Source organism: Streptopelia decaocto (assembly GCF_964273445.1).
Source record: "Streptopelia decaocto genome assembly, chromosome: 9".
Lineage (NCBI taxonomy): Eukaryota > Metazoa > Chordata > Aves > Columbiformes > Columbidae > Streptopelia > Streptopelia decaocto.
Window position 1 is genome coordinate 21,085,208 of NC_138664.1, and position 26,550 is coordinate 21,111,757.

The following is a 26,550-nucleotide window of genomic DNA, read 5'->3' on the forward strand; positions in this document are numbered from 1 at the left end:
CTCAAGTTTTTCTCCTGATAAGCCATTCTGCCCGCTGAGATATCCACATTCCAGCAATGCTGCGGCTGGTTGGGTCCAGGAGAGCCCATGGGCTTCCTTGAATCTTAGCCAAAGTGTGCAGGGACGCATCGACTCCGGTTCGCACCAGTGGTGGGATGACCCAAGACACTCCATTTAGCACAGAAACAGAGAACACGAAGAAACACACTTCACAGCAGAGTCAGTTATACCGTTAAGCGGCATTCCTTATTTTATCAGCGCTGGGGGGCTCTGGGAATCGTTCTCCATAAGTGCTCCAAAGACCGGATGCTCTTCCATTGCTTATATTCACATAATTTTTACATATGCATTACAATTTTTGGTAATTTTTACATACATCTACACTAAGAAATAATTATGTTATAATTAATTTCTTACTTACATCTACTAATTGTTAAATATAAACTAAGCACTCTGCTTCTAAACAATGTATTACTTGATCTTCTATCTCCCTCTCGTCATGCAGAAGGATCTAAAACTTGAAAAAAAATCCGCTCATTTTGTAGGTGGCCAGAAAGCATTTATCTCATGTCAATTGGTTAATTGATGGGTACGTCTTTTATAACTTAACCACAGTGTACGTTAATTTGGCGGCCTCTCTTCACTGTGTGCCCCCGGGGGAGGCTGGGCCAGTGTAGGGCCTGGGCCTGGAGTGCGAGCTGGGGCAGGAGCCTGAGGCGGGGGCCTGGGCTTCGGTCTGGGGCAGGAGCCTGGGGCAGGGGCCGAGGCCTCGGGCGTGGAGTGTGGGCCTGGTGCCTGCGGCCTAAGGCCTGGGGCTGGGGCAGGGGTCCGGCCGCGGGGCCGGCGTGTGGGGCCCGGCGTGCCCGCTCCGTGCGGCGGGGGCGGTGCCGGGGCTGGCGCGGGGGCGGCCGGGGGCAGAGGGGCGGCCCCGCCGCGGGAGGCCCCGCCGCCGGCCCTTGGACCAGGGCGCCGCGCCGAGCCCAGCCGAGCCATGGCGGCGCCGGGGCAGAACCTGGCCGTGGTGGTGCACCGAGCCGGGGACCTGCGCCTGGTACGGGCCGGGGGGAGCGGGCCGGCCCGGGGCCGCCGCGGCTCGGCTGGGCTGGGGGCGGAGGCTGCGGGGCGGGCCCGGCGGCCGGGCCGGTGGTGACGGGGGCGGCCCGGGGTGGGGGAGCCGAGCCGGGAGCGCTCCGGCGATGAGCCCCGGGGAGGGCGCGGGGGGCGCGGCCATCCCCGGGCCGGGGAGCTCGGGCCGGAAGGGCTGCGGCTGTGGGTGGAGGGGAGCCCGCAGTGCTGAGCTGCCCCACGGGCACGGCCGCCCGAGCCCCCGGGGTCCCGCAGGGCTGGAGGGGCCGGGAGCGGGCGCTGCGGGGCGCTCAGCCCCTGGAAAAGGCGTTCCCAGAAGGCAGAAGCGGGGGGGACGTGTCGCTCCGCCGAGGCGCCAGGCGAGGGGCAGGGGGGGTCCGGGGAGGGCAGCGAGTGCCCCAGCCCCGCGGCGAGAGGGAAGAGGAGAACACTGGAGACACTGCGCTGAGAGGTGTAGGAAACAGTTCTTTTGCAAATATAATAGGCCCAGGCAGGATCTCTCAGCAAAGCATATTTTAATAATGGTTTTGCAAGACTGAGTGTTCTGCCTGAAGGTCGGCACACCTAATAGGGCAAAAAGCCCCTGCTTATATCCCCCAAAATCCTGGCTGCAATTTCCCTCCCCTGTTCCCCATTGGTTGGTACTGCAGGGTTTACAGGCCACCCCGACGCTTACAACACCCTTCCCCTTATCAATCTGTTTAAGATATGGATTCCTGGTGCTTTGGCTACACTTCCCCCTAAATTACCTTGTAAATTGGTGTGTATACAGGTATCAGTATATATTGCGGGAAAAGACCGTGTTTTACATTAAGGATTCATAGTCCAATGTCTGTCGGTCCTTCCCCCCTGCTGGGGTCAGGCACCAGCTCCTCAGTTACGTAAAAACAACAGTCCTTCGTTAAACCTTCCTTACAGTCCTGGCAGGGAGGAGCAGGAGAGGTGAAGGAACCTGTTCTGCCCCAACAAAAAGCCACTTGTCTGCCCAGCCGCTGGCAAGGAACCACCTTCCTTCCCGTCTTGTTGTGGGGCCTTGGTTTTCAGTCGGTGCTTCAAACCATTTCTGCTCCTCGGATGTCCCTGGGTGCCGAATCGCTGCTGGAGGCTGGTGTTGGTTTGGCAAGCGCTGGATGGGGCAAGAATGATTTACATAGGCAAACACCGACGGGCAGTTTTCCGTGCAAACAGTGCGGGCAGGAGGGCTCTGGGGAACGTGCGGACTTTGGATACCTCCTGCAGCTTGTTTGGGGGATGATTATCAGGGAAACGGTTGATTTTTTACTGTTCCTGCACAGATCAAGTGACACGTGCCGAAGGTGTTCATGTGGTAGTTCCCCTGTGGCTCCAGCCACCTTTGATACAACTGCGATTTCACTAGAAGCACGTGCAGCCCCACTTCTACTAGAAATAATGGGTGAGAATGGAGATGGTCCCTCTAGTTCAAGAACACGTTTCCAGACCCCTGTGATTTACAAAGGCGTGTGGGATGTGAGGGTGGATTCTGGCTCCATCCCATCTACGTTGCTGGTCTCTAAACCAACCTACACCCAAATGTGTAAGTTTTCCTTGGGATATTCGTACTGCTGGAGCCTTGGGAGGTGCCGTCGGTGCTCCCCTGGCATTACCCTCGGGTGCGATCCTCCCCGGCTTCCCTAAAGTTTCTCTGCCACGCTGTGAATGGCACTCGTTGCATTGCCCCGCTAACCATGTAAGGAGCTGAAACAGTGAACTCTGCACCTGTTATTTGAGTTATTGATTCCTAAAGATAGGTGTGATCATCCTCCCCGTAATTCCCACACCCTTCTCCATTCCTGTGGACGTGCTGCCCACGGGGAGAGTCTCCATGACTTCAGTAGCCGACCCGTGTTAACGTGAAACTGCGTTGGCCTCATTGTTGACTCTCCTCTTGGTCTGAGGCGGTTGCCACGGGCTCACATTTGCTGCCACTTGAGGATTTATTGTTTCTCATGCATGTACCGTATCCTCTCTTTACATGTCTTCTTCCACAGAAAACAGTTGAGCGTTTCCTTCACATCCTCCGTTCTGCCAGTTCCCGTCTCTGCGTCTCTCAGTGAGCAGAACACACATCCTGAAATGCTTTGGGGTCCTTTTTGGTCACCCCCTGTTTTCTGCAAATCAGTCCAGGGGATTTACTTTCCACCAAAACGTCTGTTTTCCAGCACAGCTGTTATTTAAAAACATAAAAGCGTATTGCACGCTCATCAGATGTTTTCTATGTATGAGGTTACATTTAGGTCGATTTTTAAAAAATGATGCTCTGGGCCGTGCCCTTGGTGGGACAAAACAAACACCCCAAAATGCAGGTGCCGTTCTGAGCACTGAGCTTTCAGTAGGTTGGGTTGTATTTTGATTTGCGCTCCAGCTGACACAACTCGGGCCGTCCTGCCCGCTGATTATTCAGCAGGTATTCTTTTTGTGCCATTAAATTGCTCAAGTCCAAAGTGTGAGTTGAGGAGTCGTGCTGGGATTGAGAATGGATTTAATTAGCTAGAACGCAAACCAGCGCTCCCCAAAAGTAAGAGGGGGTTCCCCTCTCTCGCCGCAGGAGGGAAATCTCGTGTTCCGTGTTGTGTAGCAGCTTTTACCTGTGACAGTGAATACGTGGAGGGCTAAAAGTGATTGTGCATCTCTCAAATCCAGAGATCAATTTTCTTGCTAAGTAGATGTTCTGGCGAGGAGAAAAAACCAACCGTGGGCTCGTTAATATGTGTGTAATAGATACTTTTTAAAGGAACTGTGCGAATAGGAGCTGCACTCAAAGGTCTTGCGCTCAGTTTTGGGCTCTAAGATGCAAAAAAATTGTGCGGCAGATGGTTATGAAGAGTTCCTTGATAGCACTAGTTAACTTTGGTGGGGACTCAATCATAGAGGTGGGTGTTGTACTGTCCTGAGGTTGTAAAACCCAATGAAATGATGTCTTTATCTTTTGAGGGAGCTGCGGGAGTTCAGTGCAGGGCGACTTGGGGCCAAGTGACTGCTTTGATTCTGTTTTTTTCCTTCATCCCGCAAGAGGATGTGCCTTTAAATGTGATTTACAGTAATATTTACCATTGATTTACACATTATTACATAGTAAAATATTTCCTATTATTTATAGTAATAATAAAACACTTCAATATTAACTTTTTATAGAAACAGGTGGTTCAGAATCTTCCTGGTTACAGAAAGTGATTACAGATTTACCTGAGCCACCCAGGGCTGACTTCCCACCAGGTATTCCCATGGCCACACACAGACAACTGAATGCTTTTGTATCTTCTTTTTGTCCATAGGAAAACCGTCCGATCCCAGAGCCGGGTCCCAATGGTAGGTCTGGAGATGACTGCTTCTGTCTGCTTCTTTTAACAATCCCTTTCTTTTCTCACTCTCTTTTGTCGGTCCTTGATATTGCAAGGAGAGATAGTATTTCTGAGAAAGTATAAAATAATCTGAAAAGAAAAAAAAATGGTTGAAACAGGTAATGCTGAATTTCCAGTAGAAAAGAAGAGCTGGAGCAGTGGCAGATATACCCCTTAATCTGCCCTTTTCCACGTCCTGTCTCCTCAGTTCACGTATTTCATGTTAAATGGCTTTTGGGACATGTCAGATGATCTCACTGCAGGACTCAATATTAATAGGCTGGGCATATGGGCTGATACCCTGTTTCCCTGAAAATAAGACAGAGTCTTATATTAATTTTTGCTTGAAAAGATGCGTTAGGGCTTATTTTCAGGGGATGTCTTATTTTTCCATGAACAACAATCTACATTTATTCTCGAACAAAAAAAATCCACATTTATTTAAACGTAGTCATGTCACATTCTGGAACATCATCATAACTCTCCAAACCTTGAACTCCATCGTGAATTTCTTGTGACTCTATTTTCTTGAGAACCATCAGCCCCGATTTCTCATGTCCAGCAACAGTGCTTTCTTTAAATCAGCACCTCTTGTCCACGTCGCTTGCTTATAATGTACAAATGTCAGTTATCTATCAGCTGTCTGCTTTTCTTGGCGAAGAGTCTATCTGTCCTGCTGTATTCTATTGCCAATTAATTTTACTTTATTCACATGTATAGCTATTTAAATTGACTTTTTAAACGAACCATAACTAGGGCTTATTTTTGGGGTAGGGCTTATTTTCGGGGAAACAGGGTAGGAATTTGATTCACTAACTCTCCAGGGCTGAAATCGTAGTTTAGGAAAAGGAGAAAATTAAACAGACTTGCTCTTTCATTCTTGCTCCAGCAGTAGTTATGCCCCTCAGCGATTGTATAAGCTTTGTTAATGGGGGTCTTACCATATTTTAAGCTTTCCTGGTTTGTCAACCCTTTGTATTTCAGCAGATGTCTTGCGAATGTGCCACCCATCCTCACGCGTACATGTGCCGTTCTGCTACGTTTATTTAATGCTAATAAAGGTGGTACTAATTGACAGGAAGCTCAACATGAGCCATCAGTGTGCCCAGGTGGCCAAGAAGGCCAATGGGATCCTGTCCTGTATCAAAAATAGCGTGGTCAGCAGGACAAGGGCAGTGATCCTTCCCCTGTGCTCTGCATTGGGGAGGCCACACCTGGAGTATTGTGTTCAGTTCTGGGCCCCTCAGCTCAGGAAAGAGATTGAAGTGCTGGAGCGGGTCCAGAGAAGAGCAACAAGACTGGGGAAGGGACTTGAACACAAGCCCTGTGGGGAGAGGCTGAGGGAGCTGGGCTTGTTTAGTCTGGAGAAGAGGAGGCTCAGAGCTGAGCTCAGCACTCTCTAGAACTACCTGAAGGGCAGTTCTAGCCAGGTGGGGATTGGGCTCTTCTCCCAGGCATCAGCAATAGGACAAGGGGCCATGGGCTTCAACTCTGCCAGGGGAAATTGAGGCTGGAGATGAGAAAGCAGTTCTGTGCAGAGAGAGTGGTCAGGATTGGAATGGCTGCCCAGGGAGGTGCTGGACTCACCGGCCCTGGAGGGTTTTAAACTGAGATTGAACACGGCACTTAGTGCCATGATCTAGTGAATGGACTGGAGTTGGACCAAGGCTTGGACTGGATGATCTCTGAGGGCTTTTCCAACCCAGTCCATTCTGTGATTCTGTGAAACATTTCAGTGCCGCCTTGGCCTTTATGCTGGGCCATGGGGACAGCACACGTGTTGCTCTCCCGAGAAGGTGAGATGTTTATTAGAACTGTGTTTCCGTTTTGTGGCAGAGGTGCTGCTGCAGATGCACTCCGTTGGGATCTGCGGCTCCGACGTTCACTACTGGCAGCACGGCCGCATCGGGGATTTTGTGGTGAAGAACCCCATGGTGCTGGGGCACGAAGCTTCTGGGACCGTCATCAAAGTGGGATCGGGAGTGACTCATCTGAAACCAGGTACCTGGAACGAAAAATGGCTTTCTATTTGTTTTCCTGCCGGTCGGTTCGTGAGAATGCGTTGATAACAGGTTGTGCTTTTTTGTTGGGTGAATTTATCTGATGTTCTGAGCTGCGAATTCCACAGCGTGACCATCTCTTTTCAAAGGCTGTCACCGTGCTGGCCCCTGTAGTTTATGGTATTTCTTCAGTAGGCTTGATCCTGCGATATCTTGAGCTGCTCTGACTTGATTTGAATGCAGAACAGAATGTCTGCTGCTATGAGGTGCCTTTTAAAGTAGCTAGATAATGGGACAGAAAACACATCTGTTGCTTTTGCCAACAACCTGCTGTTAAGAGTTGCAGAGAGACCTTACGGGTGCCCAGGTAATAAGACGTAGATCAATGTCAATGCAAATAAACTGGTTTTTGCTGCAGAAGAAACAAAACCAGCTTTGTATTTAAAATGATGGGGTGAGCATCACTGCTGAGCAGTGAGGCCTTTGGCTCTGACACAGCCGTGGGAACATGGTTAAAAATTCAAATTGGTGTTAGGAAAGGGACAGAGGCTCAATAAGCGGCTGTCACCGCACGGCTGTGGACAGGTCTGCTTTCCTTTCCAAAGAGAGATTAAAAAAGTGAAGTTTCTAAGGAGGAGAAGGAGATCACAGAATCCCAGAATGTGAGGGGTTGGAAGGGCCCTGGAAAGCTCATCCAGGTCAATCCCCCCATGGAGCAGGAACACCCAGATGAGGTTACACAGGAAGGTGTCCAGGCGGGTTGGAATGTCTGCACAGAAGGAGACTCCACAACCCCCCTGGGCAGCCTGGGCCAGGCTCTGACACCCTCACCCCAAACAAGTTTCTTCTCAGATTTCAGTGGAACCTCCTGTGTTCCAGTTTGCACCCATTGCCCCTTGTCCTGTCACTGGTTGTCACCAGAAGAGCCTGGCTCCATCCTCCTGACACTCCCCCTTTCCATCTTGATCCCCATGAATGAGTCCCCCCTCAGTGTCCTCTTGTCCAGCTCCAGAGCCCCAGCTCCCTCAGCCTTTCCTCACACGGGAGATGCTCCACTCCCTGCAGCATCTTGGTGGCTGCGCTGGACTCTCTGCAGCAGTTCCCTGTCCTGCTGGAACTGAGGGGCCACAACTGGACACAAGATTCCAGGTGTGGTCTCCCCAGGGCAGAGCAGAGGGGCAGGAGAACCTCTCTGACCTACTGACCACCCCCTTCTAACCCACCCCAGGCCCCATTGGCTTCCTGGCCACAAGGGCCCAGTGCTGGCTCATGGTCACCCTGCTGTCCCCAGGACCCCCAGGTCCCTTTCCCCTACGCTGCTCTCTAATAGGTCATTCCCCAACTTCTACTGGAACCTGGGGTTGTTCCTGCCCAGATTCAAGACTCTACACTTGCCCTTGTTCTATTTCATTAAATTTCTCCCCGCCCAGCTCCCCAGCCTGTCCAGGTCTCTGATGGCAGCACAGCTTCCAGTGTCACCCACTCCTCCCAGCTTGGTGTCATCAGCAAACTTGCTGGTAGTGCACTCTATTCCCTCGTCCAAATAGTTGATGAATGTATTGAAAAATGATGAGATGAGATGTGTATCACCGTCTCTGTGGCGAGTGACTAAGCTGGGAAGTTGAGGAGCAGTGGGCTAGGTGGCTTTTTGCTTCAATCCATCCTCCTGCCAACTGAAAGTCTGTTGGTGGAGGGATTTGGCTTTGTTGGCTTCCTCTGCTGAATAAAAAGAGCTGTCTTCTGTTCTTTGTGTACTTGCAAGTTTAATGTGGTCGTACATTCATGTCTTTAGTCCATCCTGCCTTGTGATTGCAAATAAATAAGTAATTTTTGTCCTGTCTGGGCAGCTCCATCGTAGGAAATTTTTGTAGGAACAATTTCTTCCCCAAAGGGCTGTGGGGCATTGAACAGGCTGCCCAGGGCAGTGCTGGAGTCACCATCCCTGGACGGGTTGAAAAGGCTTTTAAATGAGGTTCTCAGGGACATGGGGCAGTGCCAGAGCTGGGTTATGGTTGGACTTGATGATCTTGAGGTTCTCTTCCAACCAAAATGATTCTTGAACAAAAAGTCAACATTCATTCAAATGTGGTCATGTCATTATCTTCTGGAACATCCTCATAACTCTTCAAGCCCTGAATTCCATTGTGAATTTCTTTTGGGGGTGTCTACATTTCTTGGTGAAGGGTCTGTCTGTTCCTGCTGCATTCCGTTGCCAATTAATTTTACTTTTTTACATGTATAGCTGCCTGGACACTTTTTAAATTGACTTTATAATGACTTGTAACTAAGGCATGTGTTTGGAGTAGGACTTATATTTTGAGCATCCTTGGAAATCCTGAAAAAGCATGCTAGGGCTTATTTTTGGGGTAGGGCTTATTTTCGGGGAAAAGGGCTAATTATTTACTGTTCCAGTTACTACAGATTCGGGAAAAAAACTGATCACCTGAGATGAGAACTGCGGTTTTGCTGAGCACAGGGCAGCTGGGGAGGTTTGTGTGTGACTGAGCTTTCATCCGTGTCTGTGCCTCAAACAGCGGCTCTTTTCACTTAGCGGCGAAGATCTCGGTGATGCAGCCACAGTGAAGGGAGCGTCGGGAGCTTGGCTGGTGCAGCAGCGTCACCTTTCTCAGCAGACGTCCCTCGTGTTTCTCTCGTGCTGGGGTTTCACGCCATCTTCCCCAGTTTGATGCGACTCGTACCTACGTGCCCACCTTCTTCGTGAGTAACTCGGTCTGCTTTCACCCTGGCAGGTGACCGAGTGGCCATCGAGCCCGGCGTCCCGAGAGAAATGGACGAGTTCTGCAAAACCGGCCGCTACAACCTGTCTCCAACCCTCTTCTTCTGCGCGACGCCTCCCGACGACGGCAACTTGTGCCGCTACTACAAGCACAACGCCAGCTACTGCTACAAGTTAGTCGGTGCCCCCTTTGCGGAGAAATATAGACTCCCTGGGAGGGATTAGCTGAAGCAGTCGCCTCGTGGCCCTTTTGAGTGTTGCAGGGAGCTCTCTTTACCTGAACACAATGGGTTTTATTGCTTTCTGATCCCTAAATAACATGTTCAAGGCTTGGATGGCAGCCACTTTGCAAAGGGTTTGTCAGGCAGCTATAGTTTATCCCCTCTGCTGCCAGACATAAATAAACATTTCTCGTGTGTTTCCTGGGATGTCACCGCTGCTTTACCCTCTAATTATTTTACTGTTTGCTCCCTCCTCTTGGTTTCGTTTCTGCCGTCTTTTTATATCTTCGCCTTCTTAGGACGGTGCCTGGAGGTCTTTGATTCTCTGAGCTGAGCGAGCTTTGCTGCGGCTTTTGGGAAGCACCGCACTGACTGCTCACACCTCGCTGTGTCACTTACAACGAAGTTATCCTGCTCAGAGCAGAGCAGGAACAGAAAGCCGTGTCCCTACTACGCTGCTTTTCTTTGTGGTGCTGAGCGGCCCCGCTAAGCTGCCGGCGTTACGCATCTGTTTTCCTATCCAGCTCAGCAAACTGGAATCTCCTCTTAATTGTGGCAGGACTGACGCATTTGCTTAAAAGCAAGTCTGTGCTTAAGTACTTTGGCAAATACTCTAGAAACCTAAACAAACCTCTGCGATGTTATACTTGCATAAATGCATTTACACAATGAGTTAAAAATAGGCTCAGGTCGTGGCCTCCCGAGACTGATCTACCTGTGGAGCTTGTTCTTTCTCAGTCTGTGTGGAGCTGGTGCTTCCATCCTCAGGGTTGATCTGCAGAGGGTCGGGAGGAGACGCTTGAGTGCTCTTCTCCTGAGAGTTCTCGAGCAGGAGGCTCCTTTCAAAGCAAACCCCAAGCAGCCGGTGTCAAGAGGAGATGTTGCTCTGGATGGGACAAGCTTCTCCCTGTCCAGACCTGCTGTCACTGATGTCCTGTGTGCTGTTAAAGTAGCATCACAAGTTTTTGCTTGGGAGGAAGTGGCTGGTTTGTAGCTGTCTTCTTCCAGGGAGAGATCTGCTTTGAGAGATTGCTTTCTTCAATTTGAGTAAATATTACTCAGGCTATATTGTTTTTTTCTTAGGCTGTGAAATGCAAAGCCTGAATTGGGTGCCCCTGGGTTTGAATCCGCAGGGCCATGCCCATCCGATGCAGAGCTCATTCCCTGGCACGAAGTCACTGCCAGCGCGGATTTGCTGAGAAAAGGTGGTGTCTGAGCTCCCTGGGTTCTCACATGTTTGGGCAGGTGTTGTCTGTCCTTCTGCAGGCGGACAGACTGTGCTGGGCACTCCGAGCAGAGTGATGGAGGTGGGATCGTGCCGCAGAGCTGCTCTCCCCGTTGATGGGAGACCCAGTAGGAGTGAATGTGATGCCAGATGTGATGCCAAATGTGAGGCCAAACTCTCAGGCAACTAAACGTTTGGAATCAGCCCTTCGGTGCCTCCTGGAGATAAGGGACATACAGCCATCTTACAGCTGCCTTCCCACAACTGTCATTTCCCTTCTTTTGTGTTGGCCTGGCTGAGATCTGACCTTAGGCTTCCCAGGGCTGTCACAAAGACTTTCCTTGCAGACACAGCTCCTGGCACCGCATGAGAGCCCACACTGGTGGCTTTCTGGAGGGCTGGGATTTATTTCTGGCAGCAGTTCAGATGGCTTTTGCCCCACTCTGCTTTTTTCCACCGCTGCATTACAGTGCTGTTTGCGTCCAGAAGGTGTTAGATACCCACTGTACACATTTTCCTGACTGCTGGGACACTTTGTGCTGGGACCAGTCTACTGATTGAAGCACTTGGTGCATCAAGTGAGGACATCCAGGGGGTGATGGGGAGACCTTTGCTCTCCATGGCATCACCATTGCCAGCAAGATGTTTTCAAAAAGTGCAGAGCTGAATGATTCAACCCAGATGAGGGGTCTGGGAGCTCAGTGGTGGGTCCCAGCCGCAGGTGGTACATACACAACTGTGGGGTTTATTCTGAGGGTGGCAAAGGAGTTTTAGTGTTGACTCACCAAGTACTGGAGAGATGGGGTGGGGAAGTTTGTGTTTGGTGCTCGGGCAAACCTCACTGGTAAATGGTTTAGGTGTCCTGGCTGCTGCTTCAGAGGGATATAACCACTTGAAACGCCTTCCAGCCCTGCATTTCTCAGACCATACAATGAGAGTGTATTTCGCCACTGTGGTTTAGACCCGTGTTTGGGGTTTCAGCGTTTCAAATGCCATGGCTTTCCTCATCACCCCCCATAAACCTCTTTGGTGACTGTTGCTTGTGTCTGGTTCTTTCAGGCTTCCAGATAACGTCACCTTTGAAGAAGGAGCCCTTATCGAGCCGCTTTCGGTGGGAATCCACGCCTGCAAAAGGGCGGGAGTCACTCTGGGAAGCAAAGTCTTCGTGTCTGGCTCTGGTACGGCAAACATTTTCAGTCCCCAGGGGATGGACGGGGTGCTGCACTCCAGCGCTGTGTTTTGCGCGGCCCAAACGCAATGCGCAGGGTCTGGGTGTGCTGAGGGGGCAGAGCAGCGGGCGCTGGTTTCCTTGCGGAGTTTCTCATGCAGCAGCAGCTCCTCTGGTCTCGCTGCCCCGGCTCGTGGTGCTGCTGCAATCCCAGAGACCTGGAGCGCAGCCGGAGCCTCCTGCTGCCCGGGAACACGCCGAGCCCGCGGCTGCTGCTCTCCGCCACTTCCATATGTTCTCCCTTTGTACCCAGGACCAATTGGCCTCGTTAACGTGCTTGTCGCTAAGATGATGGGCGCAGCGGCTGTGGTAATTACAGGTAAGTCCTTTTAACCTGTAAGAGTGTGCCTGTTTCCCGAAATACAACACTTTGACTCGTTCCACGTTATTCCTTCAAGTAACCGCTGGGGAAGGCAGCCCACGCACAATGGAAAGTCTGTCTATGAATGGAGTAGTAACGTGCCTTTCTGGAGGGAATCCCAATTAACACCTTGTTCCTCAGGACAAGACTTTAATCCCCACTAACTGGGGTCTGTGAGAAGGTGCAGGTCACAGCTGTTGCTTCTCTGTGAGGGTAGCAGACCAGGGTAATAACTTCTGCTTCCCAACGAAGACAAGTTGTGCGGGCAGAGTAACCACAGTGCTTCAAGGACAATAAACCAGCGGCTCATGAGTGGCCCTTGGGTCAAGCCTGGAGACCTTTTTCAGACTCTGAGCAGGTCTTTTGGGAAGAGGCAACACTGTGTGACAAAGCTCTGAGTTACAGAAGCTCTGTTTGCTCCTGGCACCTCTGATCACTGCCTCTTTGTTTGTTTGGGGTTTGGTTTGGTTTGGGGTTTTTCCATTTTGAGCTCTTCTAACCGCAGCTTTGTGTTTTGCCTTTGGCTCATAAGCCTTAAGGATCAGGTTTCATCTTCCCTGTAGTGCTATAGACCTTGATTGTATTTGCTTCTGGTCTTCACCTAGGCACACAGACCATGCGACACAGCATATTTTATACCCTGTTTGGAGCTATTCTTGGAAAGTTTGCTCTGAGCAGGTTTCTTCCTTCCTCTGGAAGTCCACGGTGATGGCCTGAACATGTTTTCACAGTCCTTTCTGTGTCCGGACACATTGTCACTCTCTAATTCTTCTGCCCTTCTTCCAGCTGGGGTTCAGTTCCTCTTCTCTTTGCCCTCCTACCCCAGCCCAGCTCGCTCCACCTCTCCTCGAAGGTCAGGCTCTTCTTGGTGTGCCTTGTCCCGAAGAACTGAGACCTGGAGGAACCGGAGGAGGTCCCCAGGTTGAAATTTCCACCTGGGGCTTGGGCAGGGCCTGGAAGTGGCATTTCCACCGCTCTGATCCTTCTGAGCAGTGGTGACCGGGGGGGTGGTTACAGGTGCGACTAGACAACAAACACAGGTTGCTGTGGCTTTTTTGGGCCCAAGACCCAACGTGGACCTTTCAGAAGGCTGTCACTCCACCTCCCACGCTTCGGGCCAGGTCTGGTTTTGACCTCTTGCCATTTTCAGGTTGAGAGACCACGTTCAGGTTGCACCCTCTTGCCTTCGCGGAAGCATTCTTCAGGAGTATCTCACATCAGAACCAAAGGCAGGTGGTTGCCTTCTCCTCCCTAAGTCCTCTTGCTGCTGAGTCCAGGGCACTTTTCACTCCACTCACCCCACCCTGCAGGCGTGTCCTCGGTGGACGTAATCAGTTCGGGCCTCGGATTGCGCTAAGCATCGTCATTTGGGGATGATGGTTGCTATAGCAGGAGGAGCAGCTCTGCCTCTTGAATCACACACAAGCTGAGCTGGTGCAGGAGCTGGTGTGAGCCCATGGGTGGGTGGGGAAGGGCTGAGTGAGCTGGCAGGGCTTGGTGGGGCTGAGGCAGCTGCTTCAGGGCTCCAGGTGACGGTAGGAAGCTCTTGGTACCTGGTTTGTAGGGTCAGCAAGCTCAGCGTCACGGAATTAACCCCTTCCAATCTTTACGCCTTGGCCTAGGTAACAATCCTGATTCCTGGGAGGTCCTTGGCAGAGATGCTCAGAGACACCTGTGGAGGTGCTGGCCCTGGTCAAATATTTGTACGTGACGCGAGCCAAGGAAAGGGTTTAGTTTGGCTCGTTGCCGCGGGGGATTTTGCTGCCCTTCTCAAGGAACTGCTTTTTGCCTCGGCTTTAGGAGCCAACACCTGCCAGGTGACTGTCTGCCCACAAAGGCCCCTCTTGTGCTTTGCTACGAGATTCTTTGGGTTTTTATGATGCGTTTTGTCTGTGAAGAGCTTTGGGCAGCGCTTAAGGCTTGAAATGTTTGAGTTTGTTTTGACAAGCTGCACACAAATACAGAAATACCTACAAGAGCTTTTTCCTGACCAGGGGAGAACTCGCCTCCTGCAGCTTCTGTGGCAATTGTCTTTGGCACACCTGGAGTCAAGGAGTTTAGGAAAGTTACGTCTCTGCCGAGGGGTCGGGTCCCTTCCCTGGGACCCCCAGAGAGCAGCTGGCACCATAATTAGATACTGATTTCTCAGCCTGACCTTCCAAAGGCTGGTCTGTGCCAGAGCTTGGTGATAAAAGCTGTTAGTGCTCCTGGTAGCCTTTGCTCTTCTCCCTGGCAGGCTGGTGTTCTCCCTTTTGGGGGGTGTGTGTTGTATCTAACGGCCTGCAGTTGGGTGGCAGAAGGTCAGTTTGTTCCATGGGTCCTCATCTTCTCTTCCCTAAGGTCCGTGGTTTTCTCCACTCCTCCTCCACTCCTCCTGGTTGATTTTTATGGGCAACCTTCTCCTGTCCTTCTGCCTTGCTGTGGACATCACTGAAAAACTGCTTTTCTCCTTACAAGCTCATAAAAGAGCAGCCTTAATCACCAGCAAGTGAAGGGACAGTTTGGGTGTTCGTATGGCAGTGTTGGGATGTCTTGCCTCACTCTGTCACTAAAGTTGCTTAGTAATTCCTACTTAAGAGAAACTTCACCTTGTGTTGTCTCAGTGTGAAGTCTTGGGTGCTGGTGTCTCCAGAAACCCTGGAAGTCAAGGTCAGGGAAGATGAATAACTGGACATAGTTCAGCTCCTTTGTGGAAAAAGATCAACGTAGAAAGTGTGAGAGCTTCCGGAGTATTTGCATGTTAAGTTGGCTTATAAACCATAACGAGAAGCTTAAGTGTAATAACTTCCATGGAAGCAGAGATACAAGAACTCTTAATCTGGCAGCCAAAACTTTAATTAGCTCCAAGCAGCCAGGAAGTGAAAACAAATTTCTGCCTAGAGGCGAGATGCAACCTTTAATTGTATAACAGACCAGTTTCCCAAGAGCTGTGTGGGGTTCAGCCACAGTGAGGGTGCAAATCCAAACAACTCAGTCCTTCTTGAGACTCACAAGTGTCTGGAGCTCTAAACGACGTGGTGACCTTCTCATTTGATAACGTGCAGATCTGTCTGCTTCATTAAGTGATTCATTAGGCCAGGTGTACCAAGGTGGTAGCACAGTTGGGTCTGATGGTGTTGCTGCCGCATCCTGTGTGCCTCTCCAACCCCAGGACGTCCTACCCGAGCAGGTCAGCAAAACAGAGGGCAACTGTAGTTGAGATGTGGAGTTCTGCTGCCTGAGAGCAGCTTTTGCGGCCTGGCAGGACAGCCTGTCTCTCCTGTTGCTCCAAGACACTTGTGTCTGGATGTATTTCTGCCAGAGAGCACAAAATACATTAGTGAGTGGGCAGATAGTACAGATGGCTGAATCCAGCGGTATCTGCTGCGCATAGGTGTTGTGAGCAGGGGACGTCGCGGGGAGTTTGGTGCGTGGTGGGAGCGCTGTGGTCTCCTCGCTGCACACGGAGATTTGGGAGACAGCAGCCACCAGGTAGAAGTGCTTCTGAGCTCTTCAGGTGCTTCAGAAATAGCAGCTCTTGTGCCTTCGGAGGTCTCTGGGTGCAACTCTGCCAGCAAAGACCTTGCAAACAACAACCTGAGGCTCAGAGCTCTGGAGGGACAGAAGTGACTCACATCTCCTGCAGCCACAGGGAGCAGAACCCACCTCGAGGCTTCCGGGGTGACGCTGCCCTCAACTTTTCAGCCTCGGCTTTCTCTCCTTCGCTTGCGTTTTCTGACTCTTTGTTCTCACTTCTTGAAGCTCCCTCCACAGACCTCCTGGGTGCTCATCTTGCTGGGTGTCCCCTCAGCCGGCATCCCAACCTCTCCTGCTGCTGGCGGGGCACGTCCATCACCCATCCCGGTGGTGAAGAACGTCCCATTCGCGGTGCAGTGGGCAGGGCAGGTCCTCTGGCCTGGCTTCCTCCTGGCGCTGAGTCAGAGCGGCTCATGAGGGAGCAGCGGCATTGCGCTCCTCCTCTTTTCCCTTAATATTTCCCCCTACACCCACCTTTAACTTCCCTGAAGACCGTGGGAGCAGTATTTTCTTTGCAGTGAGTATGCTGTGCATCCTGCAAGCAAGTAGGGCCTTGGCAAAGCATGATTTTCCAAGTCTTCAAGCCTAGGAGACACTGCCCACCCTTCAGTCTTGGTTCTAGGACATCTTGGCTGTTATTATACATCCTCCTTTGATCTGAACATCTTTTTGAGTGCCAACACACTGTAGACCAGACAGCTCATGATCTGCTCTCATCTGGTACCGTTAGAAGCGAAGTGGCCATGCTAACGATCCTCTGAGCCCGACGTCTCCGGTCTGAAAGGCTCCTTGGTCTTGTGCTGTGTGTAGCCAGGTCATTTCTGAGCATCAGGGTGTAAAATCAAAGCAACCTTGTCTCTGCCTGGTGCCCTTTGGATCATAAAATTTCAGTTGGAAGAGACCCTTAAGATCATCAAGTCCAACCATAACCTAGGGAGATGTATGACCAATGTTCTCATAGAAGACACCCCTTGGGTCTAGCAGTGACGGTTGTTCCTCCCCTTGGACATTGCTTTGCATGGTGCAGGTTTTGTCTGTGAGTTTAAGCTCTTTGATTTACACCCCTAAGCTTCGACATCTCCCAAGTCTTTGAGTTGTCCCCATCACTTGTCCTTTTCTGCCTGTCGGGAAAAGCAGGCAGGTCTCCTCCCTGCCCTGCGTGAGTTTGAGGGAGGGAGCTTAGACCCTTTCTTTCCTCTCCTGGTTGTAGCTGTGAACGCGTGCTCAGACCCCAGATCAATGTGCTTCCATCAGGGCCCCTCGATGGTGTCCTGCTTACTTTGGTCTGGGTGGTCTAGATAAATTTTTGAGAATGTACTAGTGGGCTGGAGCTTTCCATCTTCTCCTACCATGTAACAAATACTCTCTTCTCTCCTGAGACAGGTGAGAGCTGGTCACCCAAGCAGGTGGCTCTGTTGAGATAGGAAGCAGATTGCAGGCTCCAGCTCTTGCCTTGTTTTGTCTTTCCCCAGATTTATCCGCCTCTCGCCTGCAAAAAGCCAAGGAGGTGGGGGCGGATTTCACCATCCAGGTGACGACCGAGACCCCGCAGGAGGTGGCCTCCAAGGTGGAGGCTCTGCTGGGCTGCATGCCCGAGATAACGGTGGAGTGCACCGGGGTGCAGGCCTGCATCCAGACTGGCATCTACGTGAGTACCGCTCAGCCCCGGGGCGCAGCAGCGAGGCGCGGCCTCTTTCTGCGGTGAACAGCAAGTTATTTCCCTCCCCTAGCGCTTCGTTTCACTGAGAGGAGGTGCTCATTAGGCAACAAATGAAGAGAGGGAATTAAAGAGTTAACGCCTTTGCAGATGGCGTGGACAGAGTTGTCTGAATTGATGCTCAAGTGCTTTACCACTTAGCAGAGACCACAGTGAAACCCAAGCTCGGCTGCGCCACCGTGTCTGGCAGCTGGAACAAGTAGGGCAGCAGCTTCCATTACATTGAAGTTATGTCCAAATAAAGAGAATAATTAAGAAAATTAATGCCGGCAGGTGACGCAGGCAATTAAGGAGGGGGTGTCTTGCTGTCATGGAGGATGTGGAGAAGGTAGCACAGAGTTTCACAGTGAAAGGACAGGAGACAAATGGGACAAGCTGCAAAAAGAGACATTCCAGTGGAGCATCGGGCTCTTGGTTTTAAATCTCTCCCACTGAAATCTGGAAGTACTTTTTGTACTCCTGAGTGCGAGTTGTTTATCAGAATGAGATTCAGATACCAAAATCCTTCAGGGACTTTTGAAAGATTGCTTTTTAAGCCTTATTTATTGCATGTTTCAGCCTTAGGGCCTCCTGACAACATCCTGCCTCTCCCCAGCTTCTCCACTGCACCCTGGACAGCCCGTTACAGCCTCAAAGTGTGACTTGATTTTATTGCAAAATAAAACCTATATCTGTGTGTTTGTTCTCCAGGCCACCCGTTCTGGTGGGACCTTGGTGCTGGTGGGGCTGGGGCCTGAGATGGTGACGGTGCCCATGGTGAACGCGGCCGTGCGGGAAGTCGACATCCGGGGCATCTTCCGCTACTGCAACACGTGAGTCTCCTGCGGGGTGGCCTGATGAGTCTCCAGCTCTGGCCTTGGGGTATTCTTGCTTTCCACTAGGGGAGAGGTCGCAGAAAAGGCTGGTTTCCCATACAGCGGGTTGAACCCCATGTCACTCTGTGATCCCAGCACTGCGGTGCAGGCGGCGTGATGGATGCGTCTTGCATTTTTCCCTGGAAGAGCCTTGACCACCGCAGAGCTGTCCAGTTGGGTTGTCCCGCTGTCCTATTTCAACGCAGCATTTGGTGCAAACAAAAGGCCCAACAAACCCTTAATCTGCTGTAAGCAAGCAGGCCAAAATGATTTAAAAATTGTCAGTAGTATTTGTGCCTTCAACTCATGTCCTGTAGAAAGGGCAGGCTGGGTGCTGGGGGGTTTTGGAGGAGACATTTCTGGATATATCCGGAGCTGGTGTGAAGGTGTGTGTCCTCTGTGCGGATTGCTGAGCCGCACGGCTCGAGCACAGGTGGATGTTTTAGCGTAATGAGAGCTGGTCTTGCCTGAAGGAAGGAAAGCTCAGCTGTTCCGTCCTTGGTCTTGTTCTCCTTGGGCAGAGCCAGCGTTGCACCCTCGCAGCCTGGTTCCTGGTGTCTTCAGAGCTGTAGTTTCTCCCTTGCAGAGCAGGAATCTCCGCTTAGTGCGTAGAGGTTGTTTTCCAGTGAGGATTTATGAGGCGCAGTCAAGCTCCTTCTTAAGGAAGTGGTGGAGTCACCGTCCCTGGAGGGTTGGACAGACGGAGATGAGGTTCTCAGGACATGGGGCAGGGACAGGGGTGGGTTATGGTTGGACTCGGTGATCTCGATGGTCTTTTCCAACCAAAATAATTTTATTCTATTCTACTCTAAAATGACAAATGTCTTTAAGTAGGTGGTTTGGAAATTAGTTTAGCTGTTGCATCCATTTGTATCCCCATCACTCTAATTTGGCCCATTCAAGTGGAGCAATGAGGCGACCAAATCGCATGAGGCTCAGCCCAAGCCGAGGCTGGAAGCTGATCAAGGTTTTTTCTTTCTTCTCCCTGCACCAAGGTGGTGAGTCTGGACTCCACAGCGATCAGTCTGCAAAGGAGGGGGCAGGGCAAGAGCAGCACAGCAGTTTTGTTTTTTGTTCGATGCTTCAGTTGTTACCCATGATTTTCACTCATTTGGAGGGTGAAGCAGCTCCAGATCTCTGCGTGTGGCAGTGCCTCCCGCCTCGGTGCCCAGCAGCACAAAGCAGTTGGCTTGTCCTGCCTCCCACAGAATCCCAGAGTGTCAGGGGTTGGAAGGGCCCTGGAAAGCTCATCCAGTGCAATCCCCCCATGGAGCAGGAACACCCAGCTGAGGTTACACAGGAAGGTGTCCAGGCGGGTTGGAATGTCTGCACAGAAGGAGACTCCACAACCCCCTGGGCAGCCACCGTCACCCCCAACAAGTTTCTTCTCATATTTAAGTGGAACCTCCTGTGTTCCAGTTTGCACCCATTGCCCCTTGTCCTGTCACTGGTTGTCACCAGAAGAGCCTGGCTCCATCCTCCTGACACTCCCCCTTTCCATCTTGATCCCCAGGAATGAGTCCCCCCTCAGTGTCCTCTTGTCCAGCTCCAGAGCCCCAGCTCCCTCAGCCTTTCCTCACACGGGAGATGCTCCACTCCCTGCAGCATCTTGGTGGCTGCGCTGGACTCTCTGCAGCAGTTCCCTGTCCTGCTGGAACTGAGGGGCCACAACTGGACACAAGATTCCAGGTGTGGTCTCCCCAGGGCAGAGCAGAGGGGCAGGAGAACCTCTCTGACCTACTGACCACCCCCTTCTAACCCACCCCAGGTCCCATTGGCTTCCTGGCCACAAGGGCCCAGTGCTGGCTCATGGTCACCCTGCTGACGCATAAGGTTCCCCCTCTAAAAGCTTGTGGGCAAAACTCCCCTTGGTTTCCCTCGCTGTGGAAATCACTGTTACAAAGCCAGGCTCCTCTGTGCTCTTTCCTTGGGGTGCCAAACTGGCAACTTCTCTCACCTCCTGCTCTGTTCCCCTGGCAGGTGGCCAGTGGCCATTGCTCTGCTGGCATCCAAGCGGATCAACGTCAAGCCCTTGGTCACCCACCGCTTCCCCCTGGAAAAGGCTCTGGAGGCCTTTGAGACCACCAGGAGGGGTGAGGGGGTCAAAGTCATGCTGAAGTGTGACCCCACCGACCACAACCCCTGAGCCGCCACCGTCCCGGCCCCTTCCCCACCATGCTGCCTGCGCGGGACACCAAGCAAGAGGCCACCGGACGCCGATGTCTGGCTCTTGCGTGTTTACACCATCACCTTATGCAGGCACAGCTTTGTAATAGAGCTAGAAAATCAAACCATAATAAGGGTGAATGGCACTGAGGGGTAGATACATCGTTAGGGTATTAACAGGTAACTACAAATCAGAAGATTTGAATCAAAGTGCTGCAGTTTGTTTAGACGATGGTTCACATCGTTGGCTCTCCTCTGGCGGACCCAGAAGAGCCCGGTTCTCTCTGCATCAGGCAGAGCCGCCTGTGTGTCCGTGTGGACGTGCTGCGGGAGGCGTCACCGCGCGCGGGGTGACGGGAGGACGGAGGTGCTGGCACTCCGCCTTCCCCCCCAGCTCTGGGGAGCCCAGTGTGAACCCCGCACTTCCCAGTCGCCCCGTCCCTCGGGGATGCTCAGGGGCTGCACAGCCCGTCGAACAAAGCCCTGCACGTTCAGGTCATTCTCTCTGTGCTCTTTGCAAACAGCGGAGTGTGAGCCTAGAGCTTTTCTGGAGGAGACACCTGGAGGCCAGCTGGGACCATATCTGCTCCATGCGGGGCAGTGAGGATCTGCAGAGCTTCACTGTGGGGTGTGCGGTAACTGAGGCAGAGAGCCCTGTCCCGTGTGGCTCCCTGCGAGGCTGGGGGCACAGCTCGCTTTTTAGCGTGTGGGGAAGCGCAGGTGAGAAGGTAAGGGACAGCATCACTCAAAGGTTTTACCACTGCAAACAAATTATAACTTTGGGGGGATATCAGGCCTTCCTGCTGAGTTTGTGAGCCAAGAACCAGGTACTAGTGAAGTAGCAGGTTGCAGATAACGAAATCTCATCTTTAATTATGGTTAATTTTAACACCGGGAGATCAGTCCCTTTCTTGGGCCGGTACTGAACTTTCCTCAATAAATGCTGCCTACCTGCTGTGTTTGTGTTTGTTCAAGTGTGGGTGGGTGGTTTGAAGGGGTCTCTGACTTTAGGGACCCTGCGGACCCCTGGGCTGAGGGTTGCAGATGAGCTCAATGCTGGCAGCACCATGAATCCTTAAATGACCCAACTGCTTGTAAATCAAAGCCTGTGTTTATTGCAGACGTGACTAAGTTCATTTTGGCAGAGGTAGGGCCCTGCGAGTCTGTGCTCAGACATAACCCAGGGGAACTCCCCGGAGCAGCGAAGTGGAGTAAACAGGGTTGTGAGCGTGTCAGCCCGAGCAGGTAAAACCAACTCAGAGCAAGGCCAGCACTGTGCCACAAGGCTGGCAAGGCTCCAGGTCACCAAAACACAACCGCCAGAAGCGAGAAAATGTTCTAAAACTTCAATCAGCTTTATTTAAGCTCAGTCACAGCGTGCGAGAGCAGCAGCCCGGCGATGCAAAGCCAGGCCTTGGTTAAACAAGCACCAGTGATCCCTGATCAAAGGGTGATGCTGCTGAAAGAAGCCAAGGACGACCCGTGCAAAGCCAGGGAAGGCTTGGAGTGCTAACGAGCAGGCACTAGTGAGCGTGTTAGTGAGGCTGAGTTTCAAAACAAGGGATGGTGAGGAGCTCTCTGGCTCCTCACCCCAAGTGCAGGTCCCCCAGATTGCTGTGAATTGGGGGGTGCAGGCACTGGGCTGTTCCCCAAAGCCACTCAGAGCCGTTCCCCATGTAACCCAGGCTCTGATTTGGGATTAATGTGCCAGAGCCAGGCTTGACTCAAACACACCGGCTTTTCCGGACTGGGACGTGTCAGCCCAACCCTGGTGTGGGGCTGCAGGGGTGCGTGGGGGCAACAGGATGCTTGGGGTCACACCATGGCCGTGCGGGGTGATGCTGGGATGGCAGCGCTGTGCTGGTGCACCCCGAGCTGGTCTCAGCATCCCAGCTCAGCCATGGGTGGGTTTCTCCTGGGGGTGGGAGCCCAGCACCGTGACCACCTGGATGGAACACACGTTTTCAATGACTGCAGCCCGGGGGGTGAAACAGCACGGGGCAGGGTCAGAAATTCTCATAGTGATGCGCAAAGTAGGCCTGGTCCTTCTTGTTCAGCTGCCGACAAGCCTTCTCCACGCTCTTGGTCATCCCGGGCGGGCCGCAGCTGAACACCCCGATCTTCTGCACCTGGGGAAGAAGCGACCAAAGGGCTCAAACCCCACAGCACCAGCTCCCCCCCAGCCCAGCTCCCCTTGGCCCTGTGCCCTCCAGCAGCTTTGGGCACAGATGATGGCTCTGGCCTGGTCTGAGGAGGCTTTTGGGGAGGTTGTCACCTCCCCATGGAGCTGCTGGGGCCGTGGAGGAAGGATGGGACCACCCAGGGTCCCTGCCAGCGCCAGGGTCTTGCTGGTACAGGGCATTGCAGCTCATCCCAGCTCCGGAGGCAAAGTGGGGTTCATGCCTCTCCTGACCTACCCTTGGTGCAGATGCCACCAAGGTCTCCAGGGCCAGGAGGACAGTTTGGGACCAGCTCCAGTCCTCCAGACTGGTGGGTGAGTGTCCCCCCCGTCCCCAGCCAGGCACTGACCTCGGGGTGCACCTCCTGCAGCGAGTCAAAGAAGGGGACGAAGGGAGGGCGCCCGAAATGGGTGATGGAGCGCAGCCCCGTGAACAGGCTCTTGTTCAGCACCTTCTGGAAGTGCCGCTCGCAGATGTACTGCAAGACACCAGAGCGTGTCAGGTGGCCCAGCATGGCCCAGTATGGCCCAGCATGGCCCAGTATGGCCCAGCACAGCCCAGTATGCCGTGGCAGCCTTCCCAGTGGGTGGCCAGGCTCACCAGCATGGTGGTGCGCAGGTCAAACTTCTCGGCCAGCTGCGTGATGTAGATGTGCACGGAGACCAGGTCATTCCCGTCCGCCTCCTCCACCTCGCGGATGATGTCCGCCAGCCACTCGAACTGCCGCTGCGTGCGTGTCACCCAGATGAAGTAGATCTGCGGCACACGGGGACGAGGCTCAGCATGGAGCTGGCACGTCCATGGGGCTCCTTCCCAGCTGGGTCACGGAGGATTTTACCCCAACAAGGCCACAGCAGCAGGAGGCAACCGGGGAGGGCTCTTGTCCTCCAGATGCTTCCTCTTACCTTCTTACACAGCAGCTTGGAACTGATGGATGACTTGAAGACCAGGTCCTTCAGGATGGACGCAAAGGGCGTCACCCCGATGCCTCCTCCCACCAGCACAGACACCTCGAACTTGTTCCACTCCTGGTGGCCCTCACCAAAAGGCCCATCCAGATAGAGCTGGAAGGAGGACAGCTGTCAGCAGAGCATCTCCCTCCTCCGCTTGCCCATGGCTTGGCCACTTTCAAGGCTGGAGAAGCGCCACGGGCTGGGCACAACCCATTGCTCTTGGGCTTGGGTCACAGAATCACAGACTGGTTGGGGTTGAAAGGGGCCTCTGGAGATCATTCAGTCCAACCCGCCGCTTTCACCCAGAACAGATGTCCCCGGAGGAGCAGCGTGGGGCTCACCTTGGGCATCTTGCCGATGAGCGCCAGGCTCTCCGGGGAGTAGAGCTCCCGCAGGCGGGTGGTCCAGGGCCCCGCGGCTCGGATGTGCAGGCTCAGCGTGTCCTCGTGCGGCGCCGAGGTCAGGGTGAAGGGGTGGTACTCGGTGGTGCCCAGGGCCACGCAGGCGATGCGCACCCACTGCCCCGACTTGTACTCAAAGTCCTGCGGCCGCTGGAACCGCAGGTGAGTGACGCCTGGCGGGACGGGGATGGGGACGTTGTTAAGGTGGAGAAACGGAGCGTTGGAGAGGAAAAGCTGGGGAGATGAGCGGGCTCAAGGAAAGATGGAGCTGTGCGCTGGGCTGGTGGGATGGGCCTTGGGGACAAGGCGTGGAGCTCAGGGCTCAGGGTGCTGGAGAGGCTGTGATGGGCCACAGCCCTGGGGCCAAACAGGTCTTCTGGACAGCTAACCAATCCCCATGGGTGATGGCCCAAGCTCTGTGCCTCAGTTTCCCTGTCTGGGGGGAAGGGGTGGCACAGAAGACTCTTGCCATGCAGAAGTGCTGCAGAGGCATTGGGGCAACACACAGCTAATGCTTGGAGATGCCAGCCTGACCCACCAGCATGTGTGAGGACATTTCCTGGTGCCAGGGTCACCCACTTGCCACCCGGTTTGGGATCCGCTGCCACCCCGTGCTGGCAGGGCCGGCTGCTGTGTTCCCTGCACCGCTGCAGCCCACGTGGAGGACGCAGTACCTGAGGGCAGCAGCTCGGCTTTCACCACGCTGATCTCCACCTTCTTCCTGCTCAGGCTGAGCAGCTTGTCCGCGCCGTAGATGAGCGCCGGGATGATGAAGTAGACGTAGAAGCGGGGCTGCTGGATCAGTGCGTAGCTGCCGTGGATGATGACCTGGGCGGGGAGCAGCTGCCATCAGCACCACACTCAGCCCAACAAGCCACCACTCTGTGTCTGACTTGGTGGCAGCTCGGCAGCAGCCAGGACTGCAGCCACCAGCTCCTTTGGTGACCAGGCTGCCCCATGGGCTTGTGATGCATTGGCCACCAATCCACCCTCCCAGCCCAAAGGGTTTACCAGGACGTAGAGCAGCACGTAGAGATGGTGGGTGATCCAGAAGCCCTGGAAGCTGACGCGTCGGAAGTGGTGGGTGGCGAACACGTACATGACGGCCAGGATGACCAGCAGCAGCACTCCGGTCATGCCTGCCAGGGAAGAGGTTGGGAGGACTCAGCAGGGATCGGGACAGCCCCACGTGGGCTCCATCTGGACATAGGCAGGGCAGGTGGTCTCACCTGGAATAGTTTGGAAGAACCACCAGTAATACTTCTGTGGGAGCTGTGACCTGGAGAAGGACAAGAGGCTGCAGCATGGAGTGGCCAGAGAAAACTCCTGGTTTCCACTTCCATTCCCATCCATGCTCAGGACACTCTGGATGGTGTTTTAGAAGTCACCTACCCATCGTCTGTAAAGACACTGGAAAAGAGGCAGGACAACACGCTGAGGGGCGTGACTGAGAAGATGTAGACGTTCACTACGTGACCTGCAGTGTGGAGCACTGGAAGAGAAAAGCAGGAGAGAAAAGCATCACTGTTGCTGTGGGTGGAGATGCGGCAGATCCTGCTGATGCGTTGGTCTCTTCTCCTGAGTAGCAAGTGACAGGATGAGAAGAAACGGCCTCAAGTTGCGCCGGGGAGGTTGAGGTTGGATTTTGGGAACAATTTCTTCCCCAAAGGGCTGTGGGGCATTGGAACAGGCTGCCCAGGGCAGTGCTGGAGTCACCATCCCTGGAGGGTTGGACAGACGGAGATGAGGTTCTCAGGGACATGGGGTAGTGCTAGAGTTAGGCTGTGGTTGGGCTCTATGATGTTAAGGGTCTCTTCCAAGCAGAACAATTCTATGATTCCATGTGCCAGGGACCTGGCAATTCCTCCTCCTCTCTGGTGCAAAACATCTGTGTGTCTCCGCACTCCGTATGGGTCTTCAAGAGTCTGCCTGGTCCTGCTGTGCCATGATGGGCCGGTCCCCCTGCTTCAGCTGTGGTTCACGGGCCATGCATCCCCCAGCAGCCCACCTACCTGAGAAGATCAGGGCGGCCATGGCAATCCAGCGGTGGAAGTCCACGGCGGCGTCGAAGGGGATATAGTGGTTGAGGAAGGTCTCCCGCAGGACGGTGATGAGATTGCGGCACATGGTGAGCAGGATGTAGGAGTACATGAAGGAGATGCAGGCGGCCGATCCCCGGGAGATGATGATCCCCACAAAGGTGGTCTGTGCGATTCCAGTGCTGGGGGACGCAAAGGCGTAGTCTGGGGAAAGAGAGAGGAGAAGACGTCAATGTGGTCGGCGTCGAAAGCCATGACCCTTCCTGCAACAAGGGGACAGCCACCTGTGCAGCTCTACCAAGAAAAGGTCACCAGGGATAGGGCTGTGTGGGGACAGCGGCACGATTCGCTGTGTCAGACACCCCAGAGCTGCTGGTGACAGGGTCTCCTTGGAGGTCAAGGGAGGTGATTGTCCTCCTCTGTGAAACTGTACCTTGGTACAGTGTCCTCAGCTGGGCATCCCAGTATGAGACGTGTCAAATGGGAACAAGTCCAGTGGAGGCCACC

General features: G+C 53.3%; 2 protein-coding genes across 2 annotated transcripts in view; one reads left to right on the forward strand and one right to left on the reverse strand.

The window, feature by feature from the left end:
• Positions 1–904: 904 nt before the first annotated feature.
• Positions 905–21,425, forward strand: SORD (sorbitol dehydrogenase). The gene is made up of 9 exons (XM_082061015.1): positions 905–1,051; positions 4,380–4,413; positions 6,282–6,446; positions 9,196–9,355; positions 11,688–11,806; positions 12,110–12,175; positions 17,206–17,381; positions 18,141–18,262; positions 20,285–21,425. Exons 1-9 carry the CDS (start codon positions 992–994, stop codon positions 20,448–20,450), a joined length of 1,068 nt encoding a protein of 355 aa, XP_081917141.1. The 5' UTR covers positions 905–991; the 3' UTR covers positions 20,451–21,425.
• A 1,051-nt stretch (positions 21,426–22,476) lies between these two features.
• DUOX2 (dual oxidase 2) overlaps positions 22,477–26,550 on the reverse strand; it is a gene marked incomplete at both ends in the record, with an annotated part of 39,877 nt that continues 35,803 nt past the window's right edge. The window contains 10 exons of the mRNA XM_082061110.1: positions 22,477–22,599; positions 23,000–23,128; positions 23,251–23,406; positions 23,556–23,714; positions 23,945–24,177; positions 24,679–24,832; positions 25,016–25,143; positions 25,234–25,283; positions 25,397–25,496; positions 26,017–26,247. Of these exons, the coding sequence (XP_081917236.1) occupies positions 22,477–22,599; positions 23,000–23,128; positions 23,251–23,406; positions 23,556–23,714; positions 23,945–24,177; positions 24,679–24,832; positions 25,016–25,143; positions 25,234–25,283; positions 25,397–25,496; positions 26,017–26,247 (1,463 nt within the window). The remainder of the gene's footprint in view (positions 22,600–22,999; positions 23,129–23,250; positions 23,407–23,555; positions 23,715–23,944; positions 24,178–24,678; positions 24,833–25,015; positions 25,144–25,233; positions 25,284–25,396; positions 25,497–26,016; positions 26,248–26,550) is intronic.